At 41.5% G+C, this 18151-nt stretch overlaps 1 protein-coding gene and 1 long non-coding RNA gene across 19 annotated transcripts in view; one reads left to right on the top strand and one right to left on the bottom strand.

Annotated features, from left to right (window-relative positions):
- The window catches only part of LOC134735889 (uncharacterized), a 70943-nt gene extending 63220 nt beyond the window's left edge, over positions 1-7723 (bottom strand). The window contains exon 1 of the long non-coding RNA XR_010119457.1: positions 5851-7723. This is a non-coding gene — a long non-coding RNA (uncharacterized lncRNA). The remainder of the gene's footprint in view (positions 1-5850) is intronic.
- A 275-nt stretch (positions 7724-7998) lies between these two features.
- ZNF133 (zinc finger protein 133) overlaps positions 7999-18151 on the top strand; it is a 29094-nt gene continuing 18941 nt past the window's right edge. For 4 of the 18 annotated variants that reach the window (XM_063633933.1, XM_063633926.1, XM_063633929.1 and 1 more), the window contains exons 1-2: positions 8369-9560; positions 18044-18121. Coding sequence is in view for 1 of the 18 variants with exons in the window: in XM_063633925.1 (XP_063489995.1) it covers positions 18119-18121 (3 nt within the window). In the remaining 17 variants the exon portion in view is untranslated. Of the gene's footprint in view, positions 8089-8368; positions 9561-18043; positions 18122-18151 lie in introns of those variants that run through there. The other 14 variants (XM_055265337.2, XM_055265323.2, XM_055265322.2 and 11 more) reach the window with 8 other exon arrangements.

Below are 18151 nucleotides of genomic sequence, written 5' to 3'. Positions count from 1 at the left end.
TATCCAAGGTTTCAGGCAACCAGTCTTGAATGTACCCCCCATGGATGGCGGCGGGTGGGAACTACCATATTTAAATTTTAAAAACTTGATAAGGTTTCTTTTCTCAGCTGGTAGGTTTTGTGTTGTTATGATTTTATAAGCTCAGCCACATGCAGGATCGAGTCAAGACACCTTGGCCAGGCAGGTGAGGAAGCTTATGTAGCCCCAACCTTGCCTTCTGCCACTCTGCACCCCATATTTCCTTCTCCAAGCTCTCACAGCTCTCTGCACCTCTGAATAGCTCTGGTGACACTAGGATCAGTGATTTGCCTATCCTTCTCTCCCTGCTACCTGAATACTGTATTTTCTTTCATAAAATAGCATCCTACCTGAATGTCTAGTGCTGACTGGAAAATATGGAGGGAGTGCTGGCACTGGAAATTACAGCTTTGTAACTATTAGGGTAAAAACTACTCTAGGCAAGAATCATTAATGGATGCATGGTCTTAAATTGTCTCCTCAGAGATGGTCTTACTCGAGACAATGAAAAAATGGTAACTGTACAAGGCAGAAATCAGGCACTACCAAATGTGATACCCCTCACACAACCCCCAAATAAAACATTCAGCTACCAAAAAGGAGGACCCTGTTCTTAAAAGACAGGAAAACAAACCCTAAGAAAAATATTCCAGGTTAAAGAATACTAGAATCATGACAACTAAACCTAATCCTAGGCTGCATCCCATACTAGAATGCAAAAAAAAAAAAAAGTTATAAAACACATTATTAAGTCAATTGTCAAATTAGAATACTGATGGTAGGTTATTAAAAGTACTGCATCAGTGTTACATTTACTGCACCTGCAACTTTGTTACATTTGAAATCATTTTTAAATAAAAGGTTTAAAATTTACAAAAAAGTACTTCTTTCTAAATTAAAAAAATAACCATTTCAATATATAAAAATAAAAATATATTTAAATATAAAAATAACTTACCCAAAGGCATGTTTCTTTAAACAGGTAAATCACGCTATCAGTATAAAAAAAAAAAAAAAGTGCAATAGAGCAGCCAGGTGCGGTGGCTCACACCTGTAATCCCAGCACTTTGGGAGGCTGAGCTGGGTCGATCACCTGAGGTCAGGAGTTTGAGACCAGCCTGGCCAACATGGTGAAACTCTGTCTCTACTAAAAACACAAAAAAAATTAGCCAGGCGTGGTGACAGGTGCCTGTAATCCCAGCTACTCGGGAGGCTGAGGCAGGAGAATTGCTTGAACCTGGGTGGCAGAGGTTGCAGTGAGCCGAGATCATGCCATTGCACTCCAGCCTCGGCAATAAGATCAAAACTCTGTCTCAAAAAAACAAACAAACAAACAAAAAACAAAAAAACAACTGCAATAGAGCTTGTGAGAAGCTGCCAGGAACAAGGCGAGATGGAACATACATTGGAGGAGAATAAGGAAGCAGCAATAATGAATCCTGTCTAACAGGTACTGAGCCCCAAATCACTTCCCAAGTATTATCACAGTTTCACTGTTTTCCGGTGTATTCATTTATGCCTTTCTGTTTCTTTTTGCTATATTTTTTCAAGCTTGGGTTGAAGACTTTGTCTCCTTAACTTTTAAATTTTTTATTTCAATGATAAAGTCATTAAATATAATGGATTTGCTATGATCAGAATTTTGGTTTTCATATATAGTATTCTTGTTTTGTTTCTAATGTAAAACAAAAACTACCAAGGCTTAAGAAAAGAAGTGAAAAAGTTGAGTTACTACACATACCACTGAAAAAGTTTCACAAGTTGTTCACTGAGGGAGAAATTTCAGTGTTTTTAAATGCTAGGAGGTAGAGTTTCATTGTGGCTGTGTTCATTATGGATTAAAAACTAGCACTCTGGATAAGTCAGAATGAATCCATAGTACTGTTGCGTAATTGGTTTAAGAGGTTCTATTTTTCAGAGGTCAGGAAAAATTATTGAGTTACAGCCAAGTAGTTTTGCCCTACTAGGGTCATTCAAAGTTTAGAGTTCTTAACAGATATAGCTGAGGGGAGATGGCATCGTTTTCTTATTTTCTAAGCAGGTGCTGCTGTAAATGGAATCTTTTCCTTTACTGTCTCTTCTTTTGCTCTTTTCTTTCCCTAAAATGACTGGATGACCACACAAATATTAGCCAAGTTATCAGGTTTCCAGTTCTACACCTCCATGTTGTTTTTTGTATCATTCTCACATGATTTGTTTCTATCAGAGTCACTTCCATTTCTTTTTGATACAGAATCATCTGTGGTTAGAACTGATGAGTTGGTAGCTCTGCCAAAGTATTGATACCCTGTTAACAACATACTTGACAGCAGCAACAATTAGGAACAAAGACAAAAATAGTATAACTAACATTTGCAGAGACTCCTTAAACCAATTTCCTATTTGGCCAAACCAAGCTACAAAGAAAATCCAACAGCTGAATGTATCCTTTCTGGGACAACAAATTGGCCTGTTTTCTGAACTTTAGTATTCAGAAGCATGTATTCAAATACAATCAGAAGTGACAGCCAGCACACAAATGCCACCTTGTTTGGTCCATAAATATCCCAAGGCAATGCCTTTGTATAACATCTTTGCAGCAAATGACGTAAAGCTCTTCTGCTGAGTTTGTATAGTAGACGTAGATTACACATGCAGTAATTGCCATTGTAAGGGACAGGCTTCAAGTGTACCTTACTAAATTCAGGCACTCAGAACCAAGAGAGAAACTCGCACACAAAACAATAAAACTCACTATCTCCAACTACTCCTGAGAAGTCTACACTTCAACAGGCACATTGATGAGAAAGAATTAAGTCATTTGAGATCTCACTAGGGAGTGTAGATACACTAAATCAAATATTGACATAAAATCATTTCTCAGGGGCAGACTCCTTCTTCTTTCCAAGACTGACATTATGTGGTAATCATACCTTGGCATGAATACCTCAAGCCAGGAAGGGTACAACCAGAGTAAATTTGGTACATTCTTTAAGCATATTTCTCAGATGGCAGGGGGCTGATGTAACAAAATATGCCTGCAGTTACCATTTAAAAGTGTAATTAATTCAACCAGCACAAGGACACCGACTAATTGAATATAAAGAGTATAATTAGTTATGTCCCATAATCATCAGAACAATGTCTTTACAGAAAAGGTAAAAGACTTTGTAGTTGAAATACTCATGTTGTATTTCCAAAAATAGTAATACCAATCACATATCTCAAAATTTTTTAACCCTTTAAACTAATTTTATTTTACTTCAAAACTGGTTACTGAATATCATTAACCTTTGAGGTATATTTCTGTGAGTCAAGCAGAAACATAAATTGACTTTTTAAATGGATGAACCTTATTAAACTTGCAGCTGATTTTTTTGTCGATATTCTAATAAAAGGTATCTCACTAGTATTTCAGAGAAAGGGCTACAAACCCGACAACCAGTTAAAGTTCCTTATGTAACTATGGTCTTATTGATTATAACAAATTAGCTGCCTATGTGAGGATTTGTCCTAGATCTAGGATAGCCAGAGAAATAAATATAAATTTTGTGACCTACAGTAGTTATCAAATTAAATTGTTCTGCTGGCCATGATGGAATAACTGGTATAAGATGATCATTCCCATTATAAATAACCATAACACTGGGGAAAGTACAAAGCAACTATTTTCAGGCCCTGGACTATAGGTTGCACAAAACTGTGATCCCTGAGAGATGGGAAATTCAGAAAATGATTTCTACATTTGCCCTGGCTAACTGCTTGGGGACAATTTCCTGACCATGATACAGGATGGTGGGGGCAAAGCACACTAGTCTCACTGAGATGAGGAGGCAAAAAAGACTTTGGGGATGGTGAAGCAGATGACACTGGTAGGGTAGGTCTCAGAAAGGAGGCAGCTGTGCAAAGCGGGGAAAGCCCACTTCAGCTGAAGTTGAGCTTTGCTTGTGCAGGGCAAATATGCAATGATTACCAGAAAACAGCTGCTTGAGAGAAGAATGGAAATACTAGAAGTTTAGCAGGGCTGGCGAGTGTAGGCATTCCGGCCCAATCAGAATAAACAAACCTCATTAACACCTCAATCATTCAGCTGAGAAACCAGAGAGGCCACGCCATAAAATAAGGACCACATCTTATGGTAAGGTCTTCTTAATATATGCTCTAACTGGAACTAAATTAAGGACTTAAAAATATCTGCATGGGTCAAAGAACTTGGAGTTTGAGTCCTGCAAGTTAGAGGAGCTTGGTAAACACTTTGACCTTTCAAAGATCTATCCTAACAAAGAATAAAATGAAGCCTGTACAAGTTCAAAACATTCATCCAGTAATTAAACTGCCTACAGGTATAAAAAGCACTTTCAGACGAACAGAAGAGAATTTAGAATCATGCCACAAAAAATGTCCTGCATAAAAAACTTTAAAATTACTTGACATGCAGAAAAAACAGGAAGTGTGACCCACTGTTAAGAAAAAAAAGGCAGTCACAGAAATAGATCCTGAGATGGTCCAGAGGTTTCAGCACACAGACTTTACAGAAACTAGTATAAACATATTAAAGAACAATACATACATCACAAAGAAACAAATGCGGGTGGAAATCTCAGTGGAAATTATTTTAAAAAGAAACAAGTGGGAATTCTAGAACTAAAAATGTAATAAATAAAAATTTAAAATTTGCTAGACGGGCGTAAAAGATTGAAGATGGCAAAAGGAAGGCTCAGTGAACCTGAAGACAGGTCAATAGAAACCAATCTGGCAAACAGAAAAACATACTGAAGAAAATTAGATAGAGCTTCAGGAACAATATCAAATGGTCTAACATACATGTAAGTGGAGACTCAAAAGGAGAAGAAATTGAGAAAGAATTAAATGTTAAAATTGAGAAAGAATTATCCAAAATGAGAAGAAACTGAGAATTATTTAAAGAGAATGACAGCTAAAGTTCCTAAATTTAATGAAAAACATTGGCTGACACGTTAGAGAATCTCAATAAACCTCAAACTGGATTAATACCAAACAACAACAAATGATTTAAACACATGAATGTCAAACTGCTGAGAACCAAAGACAAAGCAAATTCTCAAGAGTAGTGTGTGTGCGCCTGCACACACACACACACACACACACACACCCCTATCTACCCATTCTCAACTATACCAAAACAAACAAAAAAACCTGACCTTCCCTGGGGAAACATGAATAACCTGTCTTTGTTTTCAAGTTCAAAAGGCAAAAGTCAGCTATATCTGGCAGCTGCTCCATGCACTGCCTTTCCTGCATAAGGGATTTAAGCTGCTCAGTAGGTCAGATTTTAAGCTGGAAGAGAAGCCATTATCACCCAGTGAGACCAGACTGCTATAGTTTTCCAGCACCATCTCCCAGCACAGGTCCTTCTGATCAGGACTCCACAGCCTTTATACCTCTTAGATGAAATCCACAGCCGCAACCTTGAATACCATGAAAAACCATTATGCCAAACACAGCTCCACTCACTCTGTTGACATGTGTGCTCACGTTGAAAACAAGGGAGCAAGAGGGCTGCCTTGGGGAAGATAGGTAAAATATCTAGGTCCTGCTTTTGACTGTAACTCGGGAGCTTGGATTTCAAGACCATTAACCCTGTTCACTATCCAACCAGCATCATTTGTTGAGATCCTAGTCTGGCTATTATGGGCTTTACAAATGAAAACAGAATTCCTAACCTTGAGGTGCTTTACATTTAAGAGACAACATATTAAAACATAAGCATAGAATCATGGTCTTTCTGAGATTTAGGAATTTAGAGATTCTTTAATCTAGCTGCTTATACTCAACTTAAGAATCTGAGCCCCGATTGGTTTAAAGCCTTGTTACCTGATCCGGTCTGAAGACAAGCAGTACCAGCATCATCTGGAAGCTTATTAGAAATGCTGATGCTTGGGCTCCATCAGGCATGCTGATTCAGAATTTGCTGCTTACAAGATCCCAGGTGACATGTATGCATGTTTTTGACAGCGCTGGGTTAAATGATCTACCAAGGTATATGGTTCAGAAATAGCAACAACTAATCAATAACTAAAGTTCTGATTTTCCAAAACAAGATCTCTCTTCTACATTATTACACAGTATCTTCCCTTCTCAAGAGGAAAGCAGCTCTGTTATGAATAATGGATGCCCAGGCTCCATTGCAAACTCATTTCTTGGGGTGGTGTTCGGGCATTGTATTTTTAAAAGCTCCCAAGTACAGCCAGGGTTAGAAGAGTCTCAAGAAGTCACTACAGGATAGCGACCAGGGAAGGTTTCATGAAAGAGAACTAGGTATTTGGTCTTGAAGGACTGGATGGATTCAGAGGAGCTAAGGGTATTCCAGATGAGGTATGGCATGGAGTGGGTGGGAAGTGCCAGGCGAAAAAGAGGACATGGCAGCAAGGAGTGTTTTAGAAAACAGGCAATCCAGATTTCTAGATGGAAACTCCTAATTATTAAATGCTGAGGTCTTTCAAAGATGCAACAGGAGGCTGGACACACCAAATATCTGTATGACAGAGGTGGACATCTAGACGGTAGACATCTAGCATCCCTGTCTATACGCAAATCAGCTGGATGAAAGACCACACACTGCTGAAAATCTCACTGTGGTCACGACAGTCCACCCAGTGGCTCAGACCCTGAGATTCTGTTCACACTTTCTACACTCTTCCTTACTCGTCCGTGTTCTTCCAACTCCTTATCTTGCCTAATTCCTCAGGCAGCACCTCTTCCTGTAAGTCTTCATTTCCAGGCTTAAGAGATGTCAGCCATCTGTGCCTTTACCATACAGCCAGCACAGTGAACACTTGAACACGGGGTTGTTCTGAACCTTTATGTGTATTAACAACGAATTTCTTGGTGATGACTGACTCATGAAGCAGAGAATGATGTTGAGGGATGAATCCAATTGACACTGGACACGTCTCCGGAGCCAGGACTGAACTGAATTCATAATAAATAATACAGCCTCGGGGTATGAGAAGGGAATGGATTCACCCTCTGAGAGCTAAAAAAGAACTTTAGGAAATTCTCATCTCCCTGGCCCTTCAGACCGCGGTCATTTTCTTGGTCTTCCAAGAGAATGACAAAGTTTCAGAAAGCCTATCTGAGGAAGGCAAAGAGCAGCGAGAGGGTGCACGGGTGGAAAAGCCCTCTCAAGAGTGAAGTGAGCCTTCCCCTCGAGCTCCGCAGTTGGGGCGTCCCAGATGGCACCAGCGCAACCTTGTTCTCAACCAGGATCCCGGACAAAGACCTAGAGATTCAAGCCGACGGCAGGCCAAGCTCTGGCCTAAGAATGAGGCTTCTGTTTCTCAGGAGATGAGAGTGTGTCCATAACTTCGTGGATTTCAAAAAGAAGAAAAAGGTCTCAGGGCACCGGAAAAGGTTTATTTGGGTTGAGAGCGTGGGCTCAGAATCGGGTCTACCTCGTACGGGATGTAAGACTTCGGAAAGACTGCTCGGCCTTTTCAAGGCTTTAAATGGAGCTAAAGGGTATACGAGATGACGTTCGCCCGGTGCTTAGGAATATGGGGCGTGACTTTCCAAGCGGGCGGCTGGAGCCAGGGAGACAAGAGGCCGCTGCAACACGAACCAGCACCTGAAGAAGCTCGGTCAACCAACCGTACACCGCGGCCAACCCCAGAAACCGAACAGATGAGCCCCGAAACGTCATTTCCGCGCGCCAAGGGGCGGGGCCGGTACCGGGTGCGGAAGTCGCTCCAGGGGTCACTGGGAAGTGTAGTTTTCGAGACAGAGGCGCTCAGAGGGAGGAGGGTCACAGTATGGCCAGGCACTTTTCTCGGGAGCTCCTACGTATTTTATGCACGTGGTTAAGAAAAAAGAGGGAGAATTCAGGTGCCACAGTGGCCATTCGCCAGTGACCGGAGCGTGTTACTCACAAACGGATCCGTCAGAGGCCAATGGGAGCTGCCGGCCGTCAGGGCGCGCCTGGTGGCGCCGAGCATCCTGGGAGGTGTGGTCCGGGCGAGGTGCCGAGGATTCGGGGTAGTGTAGTCCTGGCGCCCCGCTGGAGGAGCTCCCCAGCTGGTGGCTGGAGCGACCCCTTGTTCTTTGGTGGCGCTGGTGAGTGAGGCTCCCGCGGGACCCTTGCCGCAGCCGTACCCTTTTCCGCGCGGAAAGAAAGGTCCCGAAAGGCTGGACTATGGGCTAAATTTGGGGACCGTGCGGGTGTCGCGGGGGTGGTGATTGTGGTGGGAACGCGCTGGCGTGGCGCAGGCCGTCCTCTCCCAGATGCTTATTTTGGGGGTGTGGGCGTGCATCTCCAGGGAAGTTGGGTGAAGCCCATCCGTGAAACTGGATGGTGATGGGTGGGGGATCGGGCTATCTCTCCTGGGGTTCTTGTGGGTGGGGACAGGTTCGGCTTTGGCTGAAATCGGGTATTGGGAAAGGGGCTCCCTGATGCCATCAGTCCCCGGTTTTGGGGGAGTTGAATAAATAAGCTTTTTGGGGGATTGGTATTTACCAGGTGGTGGAGTGGGGACCATCCCTGGGGCCATGTGTCCCCGAGGCTTTGGTCTGTTGAGGGCTACTCTCTTGGGGCACCACTATTCTTCGGCTTTGCTGGAGTGGAATGAGGAGCGGTCTGGCTTGACCAAACAAGCCAGGGTTAGACTGGATCTGGGGTGGCCATTTTGCCACGATCTTAGGGTTTCACTTTGGTTGGTCACCCCCGGGTTCGGGCCTTGGAGGAGGAAGTCTGGCTGGGACCCACAGGACAGGTTTTTTCCAAAGGTCCCGGGGACCGTCATTGATCACAAGAATTACGGATTCCCAGGCCCCTGGTGTGGCCAGGCTTTGGGATTTTACATTCCATTTAAGTTTTTATTGCGGAGAAATTTCAAACAGCCAGAAGAAGATAGAACTCTATAGACCAGATCTCCATCACCCAGATTCAACACTTAACACCTTATGACCAGTCTTGATTCATCTCAGAATGGACACAGAGAATCCTTGCAATCCAGAGTTCACCGTCACTGCCCTTACTGTGTAAGAGCACGGCCTCCACAGCCACATTTCATCGAGGCTCTGTGACTTTATAGCTGTGTCACCTTGGGCAAGACGCTGGCTTCACTGTACCTCAGTTTCCTCGATTTTATCTTAAAAAGGATAATAGCATCTATCGCATTGGGTTGTTGAAAGGATAGAATGAGGTGAAATTCCTACAGTGGCTGTAACAGTCTCTGGTGTATACTAAGTGCTCAGTAAATATTACCTTTCATTAATAACAGGCACAGAGAAGGTCACTTCATGCTCAGCGTTAACAGCATATCAGGGCAGGTCGTGCTTTCAACCTGTATCCCAGCTGTGTTCCCAGGAAGCTGCCCACAATTCTTTTCTCCTTTTCTTCTGTGGCAAGTTCATTCCTGATGCCGTTAAGGAAGAGGAGGTACTGCCCTGCTGGAGTTTGAGGATTTCCCTTGATTTTCTTGAACGCTTTTTGTTCTTGTTCTGCCTCCCTGTGGCTCCTGTCTGCCCCGAGAGGACTGCCTGCTGGGGAAGGGGGTACTCCTGAGCTCCTGACAGCCCAGCTTCAGGTGGGTGCCACTTACCTTTTGCATTTCGAACCATGAGTGGGTTTCCTTTGCTCAGCCTTGACATCTGTGTTCTACAGTGTCCCATCCAGGGATCGGGGCCCCAGCTGGTTCCTTCAGGAAACTAGGCTTGTTTTAAGAGTGATCATTTTCACAGGGAATATTTTTCAGAGCTGATGCTCTCATTCATTACACCTATATTCTTCCCCCACATTCCTTCTTTCAGTATTTGTTCAGACTGCTCATTCCCAGGGCTTGTCAGGTGCTGTGAAGTTGTCAATGCTCTGTTCTTCTGTCTTCCAATACTCTCACTTACTCTTTTCACTGCTAGAGTGTTGGCAGCAAATCCCAGTTATATCATTTCACCTGGGAATACTTCAGGAGGCATCTCTAACACATAAGGACTTCTTTTTTTAACATAACCACAATTTCATTGTTATACAGTTACATTGTTACAATTATATTTTGTTATACCCAACAAAATTAATAACTTATTAATATCATTTAATATCTAGCTCATATTGTTTTCTCCCATTGTTAAAAAAAAATCTTTTTTTTCCACCAGTCAGAACAGCCCTGGTCAGAGGCAGGAGAGGGAAAAGTATCTGGAAATAGCATCCCAGTTTTGCCTATCTCTGCCTCATTTCTCCTCCTATTTCTTCTGATCTTGCTGATCTGTGTTGACAGCTTTATAATTTAATATAAACTGGACCTCTGAGTTTTCCTTGCATCCTTGTTTCCCAACTTACTTCCCATTAGAAGTTGTGTCCTCCTGGCCGGGCACGGTGGCTCATACCTGTAATCCCAGCACTTTGGGAGGCCAGAGCGGACAGATCACCTGAGGTCAGGAGTTCGAGACCAGCCTGGCCAACATGGTGAAGCCCCATCTCTACTAAAAATACAAAAATTAGCCAGGCGTGGTGGCACACCAGTAATCCCAGCTATTCAGGAGGCTGAGGCAGGAGAATCTGTTTCCTGGGCAACAGAGCGAGACTTCACCTCAAAACAAAAAAAAGTTGTATCCTCCCATTCCACCCATGCATTTTTCTTGATTCCTTTTCTTTCCCTTTGTCTCCATTTCTGCACTGCCCCAGCTTCCTGTCTCTTCTTCACCTTCTTGCCTTGTCTTTCCTCCCATTTAGAGCTGAACTCCTTGAAAGAATTATCTATGTTTGTTGTCTCCATTGCTATCCTTCTGTTATCTTTTGAATATTTTAGTAAGGCTTTTTCAAGTGGTACCAAAAAATACTCCTGTCAGGGTTACCAATGTTCTCCCTGTTTAAAGGCCACAATCAGTTCTCAGCAACATTTGATGTAGTTGTTTACATCCTCCTTCTTAATATATCCTTTCACACAGTTGCTCTTGGTACTAGGTCTTCCTGGTTTTCCTCCTAACTCATAGGCTGCTCCTCCTCTGTCTCCTTTACTGGCTCTTCCTTCCCTCCCAAATATCCACGAAAAGGCCCTGCTTCAGTTCTTAGACCTCCTGTCTTCTTCAGCTGTACTCTCTCCTTGGTTCTCCCATTCATTCTCAAGGCTTTAAATGCCATCTGTCTGAGGCTTAGCCTAGAGCTCTGCCTGCAACTCATATCCTGGTCCGCTACTGTCTCCTTCACATTTCCAGTTGGATTTTTTTTTTTTTTTTTTTTTTTTTAGTGAGACAGGAGTCTCGCTCTATCACCCAGGCTGGAGTGCAGTGGCGCAATCTCGGCTTACTGCAACCTCCGCTGCCCATCTTCAAGTGATTCTCATGCCTCAGCCTCCTGAGTATCTGGGACTACAGGTGTGTGCCACCCCACTTGGATATCTTATGGACATCCCAAAACTAATGTGTGCAACAAGAAACTCTGATCACCTTCCCTGAACATGTTCCACCCCAGTGGTATATAGACCATTCTTTCAAGAGTTTATCTTGGAGCAGAGGCATTTCAGCTCTTTCCTTCAGATTGCTTGGAGTCATCAAGGAGTCATCCTTGATCCTTTCTTGCTCTTATACCCTCATCCACACTATGGAAATCTGGACTCTGACAGTTTCCATGCCCTGCTGCTTCCACCATGGTCCAGGCCACCGTCTCATCTGGATGATCATAGCCTTTGAGTGATCTCTTTGTTTCTGCCTGTGTCCTGCTAAGGTACATGAATCGGTGGAGCAACTGGAAGGATATTTTAAATGTAAATCGAATCATGTCATGCGTTTGCTCAAAACCTTCCAATGGCTTCTCATCCTAACCAAAGTCAAAACCAGTATCCTACAAAGCTAGGTCTGATGTCCCCACATTTACTCTTGGACTTCATCTGCACCACACTATCTCAGTCACTCCACACCAGCCACAGTGAACTGTCCATCCCTTGGCCATGCCAGCCTGATTCTTCCTTGCATCAGTGAAGGGGTGGCCTGCCCCTCCACACCTGTGGGTGCTTCTCGTTAGGTGGGACGAAAGACTTGAGAAAAGGAATAAGACACAGAGACAAAATGTAGAGAAGGAAAAGCGGGGCCCAGGGGACCGGTGCTGTGCTTACAGAGGACCCACACCGGCCCTGGCCTCTGAGTTCCCTTAGTATTTATTGATAATTATCTTTACCATCAAAAAGATAAGGGAGTGACTGGACAATAGGATCATTGTAGGGAGGAAATCAGCAGCAAGACATATGAACAAAAAATCCTTGTAACATCAATAAGTTTAAAAGAAAATGCTGTGCCTTGAGATGCATATGCGAACATCTCCCTAAACCTTTTAGCAGTATTGCTCCAGCAAGCCCCACCTTATTCCTAAAGGCGGTTTTCTCCTTACTCAGTAAACAAAGCACACAAAGGGTTTTACCTGGAGATGTTCCATCGCCCAGGGATGAGCAGGAGACAAATGTTTTTCTTTTTCTCTAGATTTAAGAGAATGGTGATGACCTTTAACCATAAGCAGCCTTTAGGCACTTGTTTAACAAAGCACATTCTGCACCGCCCAAAATCCTTTTAACCTTAAGTCACCACAGCACGTGTCTCTTGCAAGGACAAAGTTGGGGGTAGGGTCACAGATTAACAGCATCTCAAATACAGAACTAAATGGAGTCTCTTATGTCTACTTCCTTCTATATAGACACAGTAACAGGCTGATCTCTCTTTCTTTTCCCCACACATCAGGGCCTTTGCACTGGCTGTTCTCTTGGCCTAGATGTTCTTTTCAAAGTTATTCCCTTGGCTCTTCACATCCTTGAGATTTTTACTCAGTCACCTGAGAGATGCCTTCCCAAGTCACCCTATCTAAAATTCTAAAACCTCACCCCACTTCTGTGACTTTCCTTTCTCATTCCCTGCTTTATTTCTCTTCATGCCACTCATCACTTTCTGATACATTGTGTATTTTATTTATTCATGTAATTGGCCCATCTTCCTCCTCTAGACTTTCATGTCAGTGAGGGTAGGTTTTTGTCTTTGTTCACTTCTGTATCCCCAGGGTTTAAAATAGTGCCTATCACACAGTAGGAGCTTAATAAATACTTGCCAAATGAAGGAATAATCCATGGGAGTAATGGATGAGGCAGACTAGGATGTTGGGAAATGGTCTACAGAGACTGGCAGGAGGCTTTTGCCATTGTCTTGGTGCTCCAACTGGAATAGGGATGGGGAGAAATTGAGAGAGTTGGCAGAGGTGGAATCCATTTGCCTTAATAATTGGTTTGATATGGAAGGTAGAGAGAAGTAGTAATGGGACTGAGTAAGTGCCATGGATGACAGGAAGATGCTTCTGTTATTAGGCAAGCTGAAAGAGAGAGGGCGCAGTGTGTCAATAACCAGCAAGGGTTCTGGTTATTGACTGCTACACAACAAGCCACTCTAAAACTGAATGGCTTAGGAGAGCAACTATGTTTTAATCTCCCACAGTTCTTTGGGTTTACCCAAAGCGGATGTGATCAGCTGAGATGTGAGTGATGCATCTTGCTATGGCTGCAGTCATTTGGGGACTCATTTGGGTTGGAACAAGCAAGATGGTTCCATCACACATTTGACATATTTTCGTGGGTTCCATCACGTATTTTCATGGGTTGGTTGGAAGGCTGGGGTCAGCTGGGACAGCAGGCCTCACTCTCTCCAGGTAGTGTAAGGGCTTCCAGCAGGGTTGAACTTGTTATGTGGTATGTTAGAGCTCCCAAGAGTGAAAGCTGTCTGGCCTTCTTAGGACTTAAGCCTGTAACTGGCACAGTGTCACTTGTGTCAAATTTATTGGTTAAAGCAGAAACAAGGCCAACATGAAAGAGCTCCCAATGTTTAAAGCTGGAATAATTATAACAGCAATAAAAACAGTGACAATATTGTATTATAACCCATAGGATAAGATATAAATCCATACTGATATAAATAAATAACTGAATATAAATAAATGGGGAGACAGAACAGCTCTGAGAGAAGAATTCTAATTAATGGATTTAGAATGAAAGGGGGAAAAAGAACATTGTCATTTGGTAAGCAGCACAGTAATAACTATCGCAGATAGGTTCCACAGATATATGCTAAAATTAGTGGCTGAAAGTTTGAAGAGAAATAGGATATTTGTATAATCTCAAAGTATCTCCCTCAAGATATTTATTAATTATAAAGGGAAATGTAGTGACTTTACAATGGAGAAGCTCAGAAGACACCCCCTTAACCAAGTGATCAAGATCAAGGTTAACGTCGCCAGTAAAAAGACATAACAATATCATGAACTCATTGATATGTTGAAGGACACAGCATCACATCTGAGGTATTCTAACCAGAAATGAAAAACTCGTTCTAATCATGAAAAAACATCGGGCAAACCAAAACTGAGGGATACCCTTCAAAAGCGCCAAGTTTGTGAAAGATGAGAAAAGACAGAGGATCTGTCACAGATTGGAGGAGGTTAAAGATCCATGACAACTAAAGGCAATGTGGAAACCTCAGTTGGATCCCAGACCAGAAAAAGTACATTCGTGGAAAAACTGGCAAAATTTAATTAAAGTCTATAGTTTATAGTGTTGCATCAATGTTAATTTCCTGCTTTTGATGATTGTACTATGGTTTTCTAAGATGTTAACATTAGAGAAAGCTGGGTGTAAGGTATAGGAATTGATATTTGTGCAACTTCCTTGTAAGTCTAAAATTAGTACAAAATAAAAAGTTTTAAAAATCCATCAATTCTATATTCTTGAGTTTTTGTTTTGTTTTTTGAAGAAGGGGTGTTGAGTTTTGGTAAAGAGTACCTTACATGTAGAGAGGCAATCGTGACTTCTCCTTACATCTATTATTATGGTGTATTATAATAAAAGATCCCCTAAAATTGAACCAGTCTTGCAATCATGGGTAAATTTTTCTTTGCCATGGTGAAATATTTTGTTATTGTGATGCTGGAGTCTTTTTGCTAACATTTTAATTAGAATTTTGCTTCAATATTTCTAAGTGACAATTAGTCTATAATTTTCTCTTTTTGAACTGTCATCAAGTTAAGGTCCTCATGGTATCCTTGCTTTATAAAATGAATGAGAACTTTTCCCTTTAGTTTTCAATGCTTTGGGACAGTATTTGGAGCATAAGGACTACCTGGTTTGAAGGTTTGATAGAATTTCCTTATGACCATCTGGAGTTAGTTTTGGGAGTTATTCACTTCATCTAAGTCTACACATTTATTTATATAAAGGTCTGCAAAGTAGTCTTACATGACTTTTAAGAAGATGTTTTTTGGTGACTTTCCCTTTCTTATTTCTTATTTTGAGAGTTTGTTGGGAGGTTCTAGCAGGGGAGCACAGCTACTCGTATACCCTTGACCGAAGACTGGTCCTCCTCTATGAGGGATGGTCATCCTCCTTGACCGAGTGTGCAGCTTCCGGAGGGATGCACATGAAGCAGTGAGGGAGGAAGGGGATACCCACCTAGCCAGCCAGATCAGCTGGATCAACACTGGTGATCAATGTGGTGACGGATGTCGCAGCCAGATCGCCCTCACATCCATGTCGCTTCTTAGTTGAATATTTATGCTTTCTCTCTTTCAGTTAGCTAGTGTTTGTCTACTTTTTTTGACAAAGTAGGATTTGGCTCATTAAATCTACTGCTTTCTGTTCATTAATTTATGCTTTCATCTTTATTATTTCCTGTCTTTGTGCTTTCTTTTGGGTTACTTTATTTTATTAGCTTTTTGAGCTTGGAATTTAATTTATTTATTTGTTTATTTTTTGAGGCAGGGTCTCACTCTGTCACCTAGACTGGAGTGCAGTGATGCAATCGGGCCCACTGCAGCCTCAACCTCCCAGGTTCAAGTGATGGTCCCTCCTCAGCCTCCTGAGTAGCTGGGAACATACGGGTGTGTGCATGCACCAAGTTTGGCTATTTTTTTAAATTTTTTTGTAGAGATGAGGTCTCACCATGTTGCCCAGGCTGGACTCTTTTCTTTCCCTTTTATTTGTAAAAGTACTTAAGGCTATAGTTTCCCTTACCTCACTGTTTTAAATAAATCCTGTATATATGGAGTGTTTTTTATTACCATTATTTTTAAGCAGTTCTATAATTTCATTTTGTGTATTCCCTTTAATTCCTGCCTATTGCCTATGATATGATCAGCAACCTTTTTCTACTTTCTTCTTCCTCTGTGTCTTCTATTTCAGTGGCATTTCTACCTTATCAGGACACAATGCCCTATAACATTAACATATGTTTTCTTCCTCTCTCTTCTCCCCCTTTTAGTGCTAAGTTTACAATTATGTATATTAAATGCTCGTCATCAGTCTTTTTGCTAAATTTCCCCTGTCATGTCTTGCTTTGAATGATGATTTTTGGCCAGACCTTTTTTTTTTGGTGGTAAATATGCATAACATAAAATTTACCATTTTAACATGTTTGAGTCAATGGCATGAAGTACATTCATATTGTTGTACAACCATCGCCACTATTTATCTCCAGAAATATTTTCATCTTCCCAAACTGAAACTCCATACCCGTTAAACAATACCTCCCCATTCTCCCTTACCCCAACCACCTTTCCTCAACCACCATTTGACTATTCTAGGTACCTCATATAAATGGAATCTTACTGTCCTTTTACTTCTGGCTTATTTCACTTAGCACAATGTCTTCTAGGTTCATGTTGTAGCATGTGTCAATTTCCTTCCATTTTAAGTCTGAATACTATTCCATTGTATGTACGTATCACTTTGTTATTCATTCATCCATTGGTGGACACTTGGGTTGCTTACACCTTTTGGCTATTGTGAACAATGCTGGTATAAACATGAGCGTACAAGTATCTGTTCGAGTTCTTCCCTTCAGTTCTTTTGCGTATATAGCCAGAAGTCGAACTGGTGAATCACATAACAGCTGTATTTTAAATTTTTTGAGAAACCACCATAGTGGTTTGTGGGTATACCACATTTTACATTCCCACCAGCAATATGCAGTGGTTGAATGATAATTTCAAAAACTCTGGTAGAACTCATGTTTTTTGCTTAGAGTCACTTTGGATTCCTGTTGTTGTTCTTTAAAGTCTAATAGTTTTTCTAGTGCATGTCTTAGAGTTGGTGGTTATGAGTCAACTTTTCCCTCACATCCCATAGGCCCTTTCATATTTAGATTCAGGTAATTGTTTTTAAAATGTTTTCTTACATTATACTTTTAAATATTTCCACTGTTTTGGTATCTAGGAACTAATTATATGAATATTACTTCTTTGTCTGTTTTCCTTTCCAGCTTCTTTCTCTCTGATCCTTTTTACTTCTTATTTCACTTCATTCTCTTGTTTTCTGGCTATTACTAAGTGCTCATCATGTTTTTATTTCAATCTTCCTCCTTGAGTGTCTTATAAGTTCTTCTTCATTTATCATATAATATTGTCTTTTTCTTTGATTTCTTTCAAAAGTTTGTTGAAATCTTTTTGTTTCTTTACTTTTTTTGTCCATTTCTATTCTTAGTTTTTGAATTTTTAATTTATGATCTCATATATTTGGGATATATCTCATATCCCAAAATGTTTGTTTGAAGATATTTAATTTAGCTTAATGTTATGGTTTTAATTTTTTTTCTGTCTCACCATTTTTTTTTGGTGGAATTTTCTTTAGTTGAATTGTTTGGATTCTCATTTTCATTTTTTTAATAGACTACAACTGTTCGCATGTCTGCATTTCTGTAAACAGAACTGTAAGATTCTAGTGTTTTTGAGATTTCCCTAGTTCAGGAAAATGCTTCTGTCAGTGTAGCAAAGTACAGTTTCTTTACTGGATTGCAGGGGAAGGAGAGGTGGTGCATTCTTTGGGGTTTTTTTGTTGTTGTTGTTTTGTTTTTCTCTTTTGTTTTGCAAGACCCTGGATTACTCTCTCTTGCTTGTTTTTCCTTTTCCTTTGCTGCTTCCAAGCAGTATCTTTTCCTTGCTTTATACATTCCCCATTATGCCACTGCTCCCCCAGTTGTGGGGTTAAAGAGCAGGCCCTGCTTCACTCGTGGGGAGAGCATTTCCACCTGACACCCTCTCATTTCTGTTTTCCTTACCCAGATCTACCTTCTGAGATATCATCCTTCTTTAGGGAGACAAGGAAAAAAAGCCACAGGGTCCCAGAGAGCCAGGGGAATGGTGAGTGTTTCCTGTCTCCATTACTGGCTG

This window comes from Symphalangus syndactylus, chromosome 24 (assembly GCF_028878055.3).
Source record: "Symphalangus syndactylus isolate Jambi chromosome 24, NHGRI_mSymSyn1-v2.1_pri, whole genome shotgun sequence".
Classification (NCBI taxonomy): Eukaryota; Metazoa; Chordata; class Mammalia; order Primates; family Hylobatidae; genus Symphalangus; species Symphalangus syndactylus.
This window is presented reverse-complemented; position numbering and strand designations above follow the sequence as displayed.